The 14,342-nt window shown below is 38.9% G+C and overlaps 1 protein-coding gene across 1 annotated transcript; it reads right to left on the bottom strand.

The window, feature by feature from the left end:
- Positions 1-13,413: 13,413 nt before the first annotated feature.
- LOC143880784 (glutaredoxin-C1-like) lies at positions 13,414-14,097 on the bottom strand. The gene has a single exon (XM_077383760.1). It carries the CDS (start codon positions 13,947-13,949, stop codon positions 13,617-13,619), a length of 333 nt encoding a protein of 110 aa, XP_077239875.1. The 5' UTR covers positions 13,950-14,097; the 3' UTR covers positions 13,414-13,616.
- Between the last annotated feature and the right edge of the window lie 245 nt (positions 14,098-14,342).

Here is a 14,342-nt window from a genome sequence, read left to right as displayed (position 1 = left end):
GGGACCATAGTTGTGTTAATGAAGGTATTTGTCGGACTCCTACTTTAGTATTATTATGTTGGATGTGTGAGGTTCGTTTCCATTGGGTTTCTTCATTGAAGCAGCAATTATGAGGGTCTTTGTTTCTACTTTGACTGGATTATTAATGGATTGTTCATTGTATTTGCTTTTTGTTCACTTTTTTTTAATGACAATTTTTCCTTGGAAAAAAGAGACATTGTTACGTCTTCTCACCAGATTAAGCATCCCTCCTGGATGATTTAATACCCAATTTTATAGGTATTGGTTATGGTTGATTTTCCCTTAGTGATAAGCGAATCCATTGTCTGAATTTATGATCTGCTTACATCAAGTGCTATCTTGAACATTCATCTCATGCCTTTTTGTTTTTCATCCACAAGTTACAAGTAAGGTTGCATGTGCTATGTACATGGGAGGAACCATAGTTGTGACTATAAGCTTTTCTTTTCTTTTCTTTGTTTGAGCAAAGGCCCTATTGGATTGCAAGTTTTTTGGGGAAAAGTTTGGACATGAAAACTCTCTCGAGAATTTCCTGTTTTTCTATTATTTGATTACAAATGAAAAAATATGGCTTGACCCACCACAGCTGTTCAAGTTTTATTTAGAGGGAGCTTCAGTTTGTGATGATATCCCTCTAAATAAGTTGTAATCATATGATTTCCTCTTATTATTTTTGCTTGGCCTAGATATATATTTTTTGTATGTTTCTGTGCCCATGTGTTTCTGAAATTATTTGTATTTTGTGTTTTTTGTCTGAAAATTTTGATGATAATTTGAGAAATCATCTTCATTCATGCATCTGATTTTTCATAGGTGGAAGCGTTTATTGCTTCTATTTTTTCTGATACAATCAGTCTGTTGAGTATAGAAAATCTGTTCTACAACATTAAAAAAAGAAAAAAAAAGAAAAAAGAAAACTCTGTTCTACACTTTGGAAAACCATGGGTCAATTTGCTCATTGTTCCGACAGGACCATCTCGGTTCTGCTTATTCATATATATAAATATAAACTCTGTTGCCTTCTTCAAAAAAAATATTAACCTATTGCAGACTCTCAGGATGATATTTTACAGTAACACTAGAGTATAAGGTTTAATGTTTTTTGGTGTTTGAATGTATCACTAAGGCCATGTTTGGTAACCATGAAACTTTTTTCCATGGAATATTAGTTTTATCAAGTAGTGGGAGCGGGGCAAGGAGAAAAACAGGAAAAAGAAAAACTCTATTTCCCTTTCCCATTCTCTCTACGCCTCTGTCAACTCTTGGTAAGATAATATTCCATGAAAAAGATTTTCATGGTTACCAAACATGGGTTTTATTTTGTTTAACTGTTTTAGCTATTCAATTCTGTATTATTTAGTTTTCAACTTTTCTTGTATTTTTACTTTGCATCACTCTCTTTTTCATGTTTCTTAGTGGATCTCAAGTACACTACTTTATTTCAAAAGACTAGTTTGACTTTGATTCATTCTCCATATGAATCTTCATTCTTGCATAAAATTTCCCCTTTATGATATTAGTTTCCTTGCAGCTTTGACCTCTTTCTTTTGGGATCATTCCAAGGAATTCTAGTCTACCTGAAAATACACATTATAGCCTTTACTTGATGCATTCTTCATAGAACTCTGTTTGTGTGAACTCTATATTGGTGCGTTTGGTACACCGGAATAGGGAGTTGGAATCTAAATCCTACTCTGTTCCATCGATTCCGACTTCTAGAAAAATGATTGAAGTACCCTAGTCCTATGGAAAGTGCTAAAAAGAGACTATTGCCGCCCTCCCTAAGTGACTCTTATTGGGCTCCACATTTGCCCTGTTGGCAGGATCCAATCCTTTAATCCGAAAGGCTACCATAAGGCCATCCAAATTCCATTGACAGCTTCTTGATCCGTTGATCCTAGACCCTTGATCCATCAAGCCTCTTTTTGGGTTCTTTACAAGAAAAGCTAATTGTTAGAGTCCTATATCTTATGCATGGGATGCCCATTTTGGATGGAAACCAAGATCATGTAGGTCGTCGCTTCATGATGTTCTACAAGATCAACGGTCCTGATCTTACATACATGCCTCCCTACGATTTAGAACCAAGACCATGTATGCCAGCTCTTGATGTTCTACATGATCAACGGTCCTTGATCTTACATATACTCCATGATCAACAGTTGTTGCGTGGGATCGCCAAATCATAGACGGGAGGGCCTATATTATTGACTCTCTAAATATTTTGGAAGGGCCATAGTCATTGATCAATCAAGATTATGATAAATGGTGTTCCAAATCATAGACTAATAATAATAGTTATAGAGACAGAGCATATGAGGAGTGAATAGTGCATATACGGAATCACATTTTTATTCCGATTTGCCACATTCAGATTGGTATTTAAATTTAATGGAACAAATGACTAGAAAGGCAAATTCAAGCCCCTCAAATTGTTTTCATCAAGGAAGGAAAATGATACTAACACAGTTTATGAAGAGGAGAAATGGATTAGCACCTGAAAGTGAACCGACAGTTGGAGGTGATGCAGTAAAAAGGAAACAGACAACATAAAGGCAAGAGTGAGAAATATAAAGGAAAACCAAATTAGGAAGCCTAGAAACCCAAAAATTCAGAATAAAAAAATAAATCTCTCCAACATTAAAATAGTGGGGTAATTCAATCACCAACTTGCTCTATTTTTATACATATGGGGTTTGTTGCAAATCTGGCCATGACTGTGGGTGACCTGAGCTCCTCCCACCTTTCGCGTGATTATGGGGGAAGGGCATGTGAGTTGTACACTTGTACGGTGTTTAACGGCAGATGGCAACTTTATTGACACGCCCTAACATTTTATGTTAAAAGGGTTGATTTAAGATATATGGGGGTCGATTTATCACCGTCCAATTAAATTTCTCTATTAAATATGGTATGCATGTAAATTTCTCAGGAGCTATTACGTATTTTATAGATTCAAATTTATTAATTGCTATTAAATACCTTACATTTTAAGCTTTGGCTCTATTTGAAGAAGGGTAGGCACCTCTCTGCAGATTTTGAGATGAAGTGCCCCAGTGCGGCCACCATTCCTGTGAGCCGCTGCACTTCTCTGATAGTTCTCGGTGGAGTGAGCTTCACCACGGCCTTGAACTTCTCTGGATTGGCCTCTATCCCTCGTTGGCTTACTATAAACCCCAAGAACTTTCCTGAGCTGACGCCAAAGGTGCATTTGGTGGGGTTGAGCTTCATGCTGTACTTTTTCAGGACCTGGAATGTTTCTCTCAGATCAGACACATGATCCTGTGCGCTTCGGCTTTTGACCAGCATATCGACGACATAGACTTCCATGTTACGGTCGATCTGGTTCTGGAAGAGTCTGTTTACGAGCCTCTGATATGTGGCCCCGGCGTTTTTGAGACCGAAGGGCATGACACGGTAACAGTAGGTCCCTTGATCTGTCACGAAGGAGGTCATTGGTATATCTGATTCATACATCCTGATCTGGTTGTATCCGGAGAAAGCGTCAATGAAGCTTAGTAATTCGTGACCTGCGGTGGCGTCAATGAGCTGATCAATTTTTGGGAGCGGATAGCTGTCCTTGGGACAGGCCTTATTCAGATCAGTAAAATCAACGCAGGTCCTCCATTTTCCATTTGTCTTCTTGACCAGGACTACGTTTGTCAAACAGTCTGGGTATTGGATTTCCCGAATGAAGTCATCCTTTAGGAGCCTCTCCACTTCCTCTTTTATCGCCTGCCGTCTTTCGAAAGCGAAATGCCTTCTTTTCTGTTTCACCGGCTTGCAGGTTGAGTCAACACTGAGTAACAGGTACGACAGTGACGTAAGAGCTGAGCTGGACGACCCGATGAGTTGAGTCCCAAGAAATCGAAGTGAGGGAGCTGAGTCCTGCTGAGAGAGCTAGGTCCTGCACAAAGGCAAGCGAGGTCAGAAGACCAACCCGGGTGTTACTCCGGACAGGCCCTTCGACACTCAAGTCAGTATGAGCAGGAGTGTAGAGCTAGTTTTAAGAGTTTTGGGTGGAGAGAAGGTTTTTGGCCTGCTATAGGTTTGAGTTCACCTACTCCAGGACAGGTGTCGGCCTGCGATGGGCTTGAGTTCACCTACTCCAGGACAGGTGTCGGCCTGTGATAGGTTTGAGTTCACCTACTCCAGGACAGGTGTCGGCCTGCTACAGGCTGCTGTTTTTACACCCCATCAGCACCTTTCTTTCCCTCTTTCTAAATCAAAGCTATTTTGTTCGGAATTCATCTGCCCTCTTTCGATTTTCAAATAATAATCTAATATTATGGGTGTTACTGTCCCATTTGCAAATAAGATTACATAAGTCCTCTTAGTCTCCTAATGTGAATGCGATTGTAATCCTATAATATAAGTTGTATAAGCCCTTTATTAGTGCTAATCACTCGTTTATATTGTAGGAGTAAGAGTTATACTTACATTCACTATTGAGACTGTGAGCCCCTTTGGATATCACCAATATTAAATTTATTTGAAAGTATGATTATTTGCCAATTGGACATTAAGGCCTCTTTGGAAGTCATTAACCACACAATTTGGGGACGTATCTACAACTATTATATCGCTTATTTGAATAATATGAGTATATGCAAATGTTGTTTTATGCAAATGATTTTTAGAGAGTACTCAATGAAGCCCTAAATTTCCATTACGCATTTACATTTGTTTTTTATATGCTCAACTTGTATATCATAATAATATTTCTCTTTTCTCAGCTTCCAATCCAATCAAAGCCAAGAAGAGACACATTAGCAGTGATGTGGGCGAGCAATCAGAACCTCCCCGCTTGTCGGTCTCTCAGCATCGACTTCCATTGTTGATGTTCCCTGATAAAGAGAGTAGTGAATCTCGTCAGTTTCTCTGAAAACAAGCTTTATACTATTAAAATACCAGAGTTACATGGGAAATGGTGTTGGGGATCTTCCAAGGTATGGGTGGTCACCGTAGATGATAACTCCAATGTTCATATTTTAAATCCATTCTCAAAAACCCAAATCCAGCTTCCCTCACTAGATGAATCCGCGTACCGCGAAATGAGTTGTGAGCCTGAAACACCAAGGGACTACAGCTTTATGTCCAAGATTGCTTTATCAGCAGATCCTATTTCAACCCCAGACTACATTGTTGCCACCCTTAACGGTTCGCTAGTTTCCTTTTACAAACCGGGGATGAGGGATGATGGACTACGTTGAAGAAGACAGGGTCGGGTCCATTTGAAGATCTAATATATCAGAAGGGTTAATTCTATTGCATCACTAATTATGGTGTTGTTGTAGCTTGTAACTTTGCTTCCAATGATTCACCCAACTTTACAATAGTTGATCCAGAATCATCTGGGGAGTTGTTGATGGTATTCAGACACTGGGAGTTTCATCCTGAGTATTTAAGATATCTTCGAGGAGACAGATCGGTATTGTCAGATGAAGATATTGATCCAGAAAGTTTGGAATGGACTACGAGGACATCTTGTTTTGAAGTTTTTCAATGGGACCCTAGTTGTGTTAATGAAGGTATTTGTTGGACTCCTACTTTAGTATTATTATGTTGGATGTGTGAGGTTCGTTTCCATTGGGTTTCTTCATTGAAGTAGCAATTATGTGGGTCTTTGTTTCTACTTTGACTGGATTATTAAGGGATTGTTCATTGTATTTGCTTTTTGTCGGTGTGGGATCCTGATCAGTCTGTTGAGTATAGAAAATCTGTTCTACAACATTCAAAAAAAAAGAAAAAGAAAAAGAAAAAAGAAAACTCTGTTCTACACTTTGGAAACCATGGGTCAATTTATCACTGTAATGTCACGAAATCTCTTTTTCATGTTTCTTAGTGGATCTCAAGTGCACTACTTTATTTCAAAAGACTAGTTTGACTTTGATTCATTCTCCATATGAATCTTCATTCTTGCATAAAATTTCCCCTTTATGATATTATTTTCCTTGCAGCTTTGACCTCTTTCTTTTGGGATCATTCCAAGGAATTCTAGTGTACCTGAAAATACAAATTATAGCCTTTACTTGATGCATTCTTCATAGAACTCTGTTTGTGTGAACTCTATATTGGTGCGTTTGGTACACCGGAATAGGGAGTTGGAATCTAAATCCTACTCTGTTCCATCGATTCCGACTTCTAGAAAAATGATTGAAGTACCCTAGTCCTATGGAAAGTGCTAAAAACTAAAAAGAGACTATTGCCGCCCTTCCTAAGTGACCCTTATTGGGCTCCACATTTGCCCTGTTGGCAGGATCCAATCCTTTAATCCGAAAGGTTACCATAAGGCCATCCAAATTCCATTGACAGCTTCTCGATCCGTTGATCCTAGACTCTTGATCCATCAAGCCTCCTTTTGGGTTCTTTACAAGAAAAGCTAATTGTTAGAGTCCTATATCTTATGCATGGGATGCCCATTTTGGATGGAAACCAAGATCATGTAGGTCGTCGCTTCATGATGTTCTACAAGATCAATGGTCCTGATCTTACATACATACCTCCCTACGATTTAGAACCAAGACCATGTATGCCAGCTCTTGATGTTCTACATGATCAACGGTCTTGATCTTACATATACTCCATGATCAACAGTTGTTGCGTGGGATCGCCAAATCATAGACGGGAGGGCCTATATTATTGACTCTCTAAATATTTTGGAAGGGGCATAGTCATTGATCAATCAAGATTATGATAAATGGTGTTCCAAATCATAGACTAATAATAATAGTTATAGAGACAGAGCATAAGAGGAGTGAATAGTGCATATACCGAATCACATTTTTATTCCGATTTGCCACATTCAGATTGGTATTTAAATTTAATGGAACAAATGACTAGAAAGGCAAATTCAAGCCCCTCAAATTGTTTTCATCAAGGAAGGAAAATGATACTAACACAGTTTATGAAGAGGAGAAATGGATTAGCACCTGAAAGTGAACCGACAGTTGGAGGTGATGCAGTAAAAAGGAAACAGACAACATAAAGGCAAGAGTGAGAAATATAAAGGAAAACCAAATTAGGAAGCCTAGAAACCCAAAAATTCAGAATAAAAAAATAAATCTCTCCAACATTAAAATAGTGGGGTAATTCAATCACCAACTTGCTCTATTTTTATACATATGGGGTTTGTTGCAAATCTGGCCATGACTGTGGGTGACCTGAGCTCCTCGCACCTTTCACGTGATTATGGGGGGAAGAACATGTGAGTTGTACACTTGTACGGTGTTTAACGGCAGATGGAAACTTTATTCACACGCCCTAACATTTTATGTTAAAAGGGTTGATTTAAGATATATGGGGGTCGATTTATCACCGTCCATTTAAATTTCTCTATTAAATATGGTATGCATGTAAATTTCTCAGGAGCTATTACGTATTTTATAGATTCAAATTTATTAATTGCTATTAAATACCTTACATTTTAAGCTTTGGCTCTATTTTTATTCCATTAAAATTTAGTCGTAAACGCATTTTTTTTTGCGTAAAAATGTTCCCACGCACATGGTTTTCTTGCTATCATTACAAATTATAAGATTTATAACATCCAAAGAAAAAAAATAGCACCTTTGAGAGGTAAGTCAAAATGATATTATTCGGGCCAATTTTTGTGGCATCCAAAGAGATCCTAAGGGTCCGAGGGAAGTCAAAAGGTAAAAAAATAGCTTGCATTTGGAAAATTTACAGCTAACGACGTGGCTGTCATGTGAATAGTAAGCGGATACCAAATAATACTAGGAAAAGGAAAATATTGGGCATAAAAGCAACGATCTCACGTCAGAAAAGTAAAGTGATGTGGAAGGGCTTATAAGCACTGGGGCACCCACTCTTAACCCCTGCCTTTTAAAGGTGAGTTCTACGCGGGTCTCAACAAGTGGTACCAGAGCCGGGGCATGACAACTCTGGTTTGCCCTCAAGGACGTAAAAAAGTCCTTTGGTAAGATCTCTCATCTCACATTGCTCTTGCGTAGAGGAGGAGATTATTGGGGGTTCCACATGAAAGCAACGATCCCACACCGGAGGAGTATAGTGATCAGGAAGGGCTTGTAAGGACGCGGGCATCCCCACCTTAACGACTAACTTTTAAGGGTGAGTTCTACCCGGGTCCCAACAGGAAATATGTCCTTAACAGCTAGCTTTTACAAGGCAATCTCCATATAAAAGCCCCCCTAAACAGCATTACCTCTTTAAGAACGAAAATAAAGAAGAGAAAGGGCATGCAAAAAGCAAGCAAAATTTATTTACTTTAAACTTAGGGGCTTTAAGCTCTCTTTTTCTTCTCACTTCTAGTGTAGTGTGTCAGAAAGCAAATCCCCTCACCTATGTGAATATGAACTTCTTACATGGTATCGGAGCAATCTTGATTCTACTATACTTAGAGAGCTCCGGCCTCTTTAAGTTGTTGGATTAAGGATCCGCTAAGGTGGAGAGATATAATCGTCTCAATGGGTCCCACTAGCTTGCCGTCAATGAAAACAACCGGCACTGGTGGATTACGATTCAACAGCTGGACGAGCACCTTCTCCATGTCTTTTCCATTGGGGTCTTTGTCGAGATCATGAACGGTTGGTTCAACTCCGATCTCGCAAAAAAGCCTCTTGACAACATGGCACATGCAACATGAGCTTAGGCCGAAAATCAACACTGCATTTTGGGAGGCCAATGCCATAACCCTATCCATCTTAGCACAATTGAAATTTACTTGAAATGCAGATAAATTTTGTAAAATATGTTCAATTGGATTTGCAGGTGGAAATTGGGTTGAGAATGTAAGAAGGGAATTGAAGAACAAGATTACTAAAATAAGAGAAAAACAGCTTTAATGGAGGAGATTACAATAGTCCTAGTGGGTTGAGACACTGATCAAACCCAAGTGAAACAGAGGAAGAAGGTTGTTTAGAGGAATGAGTACACTAAGGCTTTGGTTGTGATGAACTTAAAGGTCTCTCCCATGGCTTATTTATATATGCACAAGAGGGTGGTGTATCACCTTTCATGATGGTGCGCGGGCCATGAATCTGCTCGGTCTGAGTGGCTCAACTGCTCTTTGTCTTCTTTTTTTCAAGGATTTGTCTAGGCAATTTTACACAAAAGCATTTTGAGGTGCCTCTCTTTTTCAATAGAGAAGGGCCACATTAGACGAGCTGAATTTGTCGTATTAATTTAATTCATAATATAAGGTGGCACTTTCTTCTGGTAAAGAGAGGATGCAAATTCCCAATCATTCCCCCTTTTCAAATATAAAAGTTGTAAAAGGGAATGTTCCTTGGATATCTAATCGTTGCCACAAACACTCCTTCATTTGTGCTTTTTTTTATGGGTTATGCTTGATGGAGACCAAAAGGTGTGGGGGTGGAATAAGAATGCTTTATTTTTCCACTCCAAAGCATCGAATATAAGGACCGGTTTGAACTCTACCCATTTGTCGGCTGTTATTTGATGGTTATGATATGATCGACCCGTACAATTTTTACTTCGAGGGCAATCCATGGTGGGGCGATTGGGTTCATTGGTTGTGGTTGGTGATAAGACCACGCCCAATGGCAATGCACCACATTGTGATAGTTCCTTTCTGCAAATTTCTGCAAATTTCACTTGTGAAACAGTACTCCAAAATCTTAAGCTGGTAGAGTTGGTATTATTTAATCATTTATACTTCAACACTCCTCCTCACTTGTGGCCTCTTTTTTTTTTTTTGGGGTTGATAGTTCATATGGATTTTTAGAGATTTTATATGGTGAATGTGCACATTCACCTTATAATTTCTCAGATTTTTAATATCAAGGAGTTAGTTAGGTTATAGCTGTGATACCATGTTAAACAACCAATTATTCCAAGAGCTTAAGTTGTTAGAGTTTGTGTTATTTTATCATCTACACTTCAACCGTACAAATGGTAAGGGCACAACTTGGGTCGATTTTTGGGAATTCGGGTTGAGCTTTTACCATAAAATCAGGTCAAGTTCGAGTTAATTCCATTTCATTTTTTAGCAAAAGGCCAACCCGACCCGACCAGACCCAAATTGCACCCCTAACAAGAGGCTAAGTCATGTTAAAAGGAAGGAGAAAGAGAAATGAGACCTTTACCGTGAAAAGGCAAAAGAAGCATCCTATAGCTTCGTCTCCTATAAATTGAACAATCTCCCGGGGAAACATATCTTAAAACGGATATGTTGAAGAAAGTGGATCTGCTTAGTTATAAGAACTGTTTTAAGTCATAATTAGGGGTGTGTGACCCATCATTGGATGACCCTATTGGTGCTTTTGCAATTTGTTTAAAGACTGACTTGAAATATGAAGGCCCTTCTCTTCTTGGATTTTAAGAGTAGATTTTGAGTCATACGGCCAAAATGTTAGTGAGGTTGGGACCCACACAAATTCTTTGTCTTCTTATTTTCTTTCTCTTTTCAGCTTGCATGGGTAAAGACTATTAAATGTGACATGGTATCATAGTATGAGACCTGATCTTAGATAATTTAATCTTTTCTTTAGAATTCAGTCTTGGTTCCCTTTTCATACGATTTCTATCATTAGATCTGATCTTGGATTACTTATCATTTTTTAGAATCTTCCATTAGATCTGATCTTGGATTTTTTTTTTATCTTTTCTTTTGGTTTATTCCATTAGATCTTTCTTTTCACTTTCTGTTTTGAGACCACACATTTTTATTTTTATTTTTCCTTTTTCATCTCTCTGTATCTTTCTTTGTATCCAAGATATAGATTAACATCTGGTTATACTTTCACTATTTATGGGAGATTCAAACTAAAACATAGATCTGCCCTTTGAAACCCTAGGTCTACTCTTCCAAGCTCTTGATCTATCCACAACCTATCTCATGGCCCTCTTTCCATCTCTCAATCTAAAATCACATTCAGTACATGTTTGGCAGCAATGGAAGTTCTTATTTTTCCATGGAATTCTAGTGGGAAAGATGAGAGATAACATAAAAAGAAATGAAAACACTTAATTAGAATTGATTTTTTTGTTTTCTTGGTTTTTAGGCCATCAGTCCCACCCAAAATGTGGCCCCACCCTGTTTCTTGTTATATATATATATATATATATATATATATATAGAGAGAGAGAGAGAGAGAGAGAGAGAGAGAGCATGCATTTGCTGCGCTCGAGCACAGAAACAGGGTGGGGCCACATTTTGGGTGGGATCCAAAGCATTCATTTGATGGGCCCTTTCATGGGTAGGGTGTCCACAAAAAATCAGCTCCACTGGATCAACTTAGGGTGTCCATTTGTGGGGCTAAAAATGGACAGATTTGTGGACAAACAGTATCTGTCCATTTTTGGCCCCACAAATGGACACCTATTGGTGATCCAATGGAGCTGATTTTTGGTAGGCCCCTCATCCATGATGGGGCCTTCCAAATGAATGCTTAGGATCACCCCCCCCCCCCCCCAATGGCCCCACCCCCTGTTTCTGTGCTCGAGCGTAGCTACCCTTCTCTCTCTCTCTCTCTCTCTCTGTTTATATATATATATATATATATATATATATATATATATATACACACACACACCATAGGATAGTCATTTTAAAAGAATCAGACCGAACAAATGCTCTCAACGAAACAATCCTGACCATCTGATTGATGGCCTTCAAAGTTCAAACATTGGAAAGAAAAAAGAGTCCGTTCATCCGAGGGTTGAGATTCTGCAACTGTCCAAACACTTGTTCTCTCAAACCCTTCATGGGTTGTGCCTTGGGCTTGGGCTGGTGTAAATGTTGGGCCTTGGGCTCAGGCCCATGTATGGGTTGGGCCTTGGACACAAGTCCATTTATGTCAACCCATAAGAAAAAAATCCTAAAAAGGAAAATTTACTTCAAAAGGAAATCTTTTGCTATAAGGGCAGCCATGCCATTTACATTCTACCATGTTTGAATGAATTAGGTGTGTTGGGGTTTTTAATGGGGGGGGGGGGGGGGGGGTTCCACAAACCCCGCTGCCAAACTAAATAGTATTCACTATCCAACAACGTGGCTAGGGGTGTCAATGGATCCAAACGGTCCGAACGGGATCCAAATATATGAATAGGATTCATGGGCATATTTCAGATCATCAAATCTGGGATCTGAAAATTTTTGGATTGTGTATGGGCACGAGGGCACGCCACATATGTCCATTGGATAGTCACGATCCGAAGTGGTTTACAAAAATACCCTCCAAATTTTGTTAATGCTAACCATTCTATGAAGGGTATTTTGGTCAAAACCTCTCTTATCACTTAATGAATTGGATGGGAATGCGATTTCACTCATTTCAATCGTTTCATTTCATACTTTCACAAAGGAAAAGAGAGAGGGGTTTTGTTCTTTATGGATAATATTCTTTGATAATAGTTATACATTATATTTGTGTATGTAATTTTGATTAGTTTTATTGTTTACAAGCATTATCATACATATAGATTAAACATAGATAAATTTTTAATTTAGTTGAAGAAAATGCATAGAGACAAACTAATAGTGGACTGCCATTCTGTCTCTTTTTTTTTTAAAAATTAATTGTTTACTTAGCTTAGTGGGACATAATAGGACACTCCGATGGACGGTCCGAATTAAAATAGATCGTGATCATGACGTGGAAAGTAGAATCCGAAGAACAATCTGACTCCGACTCCGACCCTACCGATAAGGAATTTGACTGGATCGTGACTGTGACATAGGTGGATCCGTTGACACCCCTAAACATGGCCCACAATCAGGCAAATGAGCAGCAAGTTTGATTGGAAAATGATATATTCACCCCCTTTTCTTCCCTGGGCCACGACCATCTAGTGTATTCATGATTACTCTTTTACACTACAAGGGGAAGCCAGGGGGGGGGGGGGGGGGGGAGTGTATAATTTCCCAATAATATATGTGCTCCATTTTCAGCCATGGACTCCCCCTCTTGAAGTGATTTTATCGTCATTGCCATAAACCACTAAAAGAGGAACAAAACTCGGCTCCATGCGTAGTAAAAATTAGGGCTAATTTAAGCCACTACTTATGCCCAGCGGCCCTCTCCTCCCATGGTAATCTTTTCTGCATGGAAGGAAAAATGATGCTATGAGTCTATGAGATGCAGTTGGATAAAAAAGAAAATCAGAATACATCTCATTGGTGGCTCAGTAGGAACCACATGAATTCCATATGGGGAAGTATATATTCCCCACTTTTCTTCCCCGGGCCACCTCTCTACCAATCTTTTACTGTTTTACACTACAACAGGGTAGGCCGACGAAGAAAAGGGGCCAACTATTTCATTCCCCATTCCATGAAGCCCTTCTCATTGGTTTCTTAGGTAAAATGCATCATATTACTATTTTTTTTTTCTAAAATATGGACCCAAGACAAGCATTCCTATAAGAAATGAGAAAAGAAGTCTCTAGTTATGGAAAGCTATATAATACTGCATTTACTCTTTAACCAACAACGAAGATAAAAGAGGAAACATATGCTAAATGTAAACAAAAGCTACTTCCTTGTTTCTTTTTATTCTAATCATCATATATGGAGTATGTGGGTAAGCCCAAAACCTCTATGCATATAAGCTTATTCTTCTAATATGGTATCAGAGCGTGCAACATCTATTTTACTTCACCCCTGGGTACGGTGAGACCGCGATAGCTCCGGCGTCTAAAAGCAATTTGATTAGGGTACCGTCCATTTGACGAGAGAAGACCTCTTTATTAGAGCCTATAAGTTGATTGCCTATGTACACAACAGGCACAGGCGGACTGCGGCCCATCAGATTTGTGAGTGCCCCCGCCATTTCGTTCCCTCTTGTAACCTTGTCCAGCTCGTAAATTGCCGGGTTCGCTCCCATTTCGTAGAAAAGCCTCTTGATGGTATGACACATGCAGCATGAACTCATGCTGAAAATCACCACCGAGTTCTGCTCAGCCAATTTCAAAACCCTATCCATCCCTTACAAATTCAAGAAGGTTTCTTCTCTACTTTGTATGGAAAAAGTTGAAGAGAAGTATCCCAAGTGAAAGAGTGTTAAAAATGCAAGAAAAGAAGCTGTTTTGAATGCAGTGAAGAGATGGGTGTGTTGAAATTGAGGTTCTACAATGGCTTATTTATACATGTCTGAGGGGGTTGGTGGATTGCTTTTTTATATTGGATAAAGAGTGAAAAAAAGAGAATGTTCCTCAGATAGTTTGCTATGTATTTCCAAAATGCCCCTTATGATTTCTTCATGATGAGTGCTTCAACTTAGCACGTGAAATTCTATGGTCGAATATTTTGCTTTGCAAGGAGCAAAATGCCGTGCAAAATCAGGAAAGGGGATATCTTCTTTTGGACTTATACTTAT

The sequence above is a fragment of the Tasmannia lanceolata genome, unplaced genomic scaffold (assembly GCF_043159265.1).
Source record: "Tasmannia lanceolata isolate RefF3 unplaced genomic scaffold, GAP_Taslan_0.1 ptg000007l, whole genome shotgun sequence".
In the NCBI taxonomy this organism is placed as follows: domain Eukaryota; kingdom Viridiplantae; phylum Streptophyta; class Magnoliopsida; order Canellales; family Winteraceae; genus Tasmannia; species Tasmannia lanceolata.
This window is presented reverse-complemented; position numbering and strand designations above follow the sequence as displayed.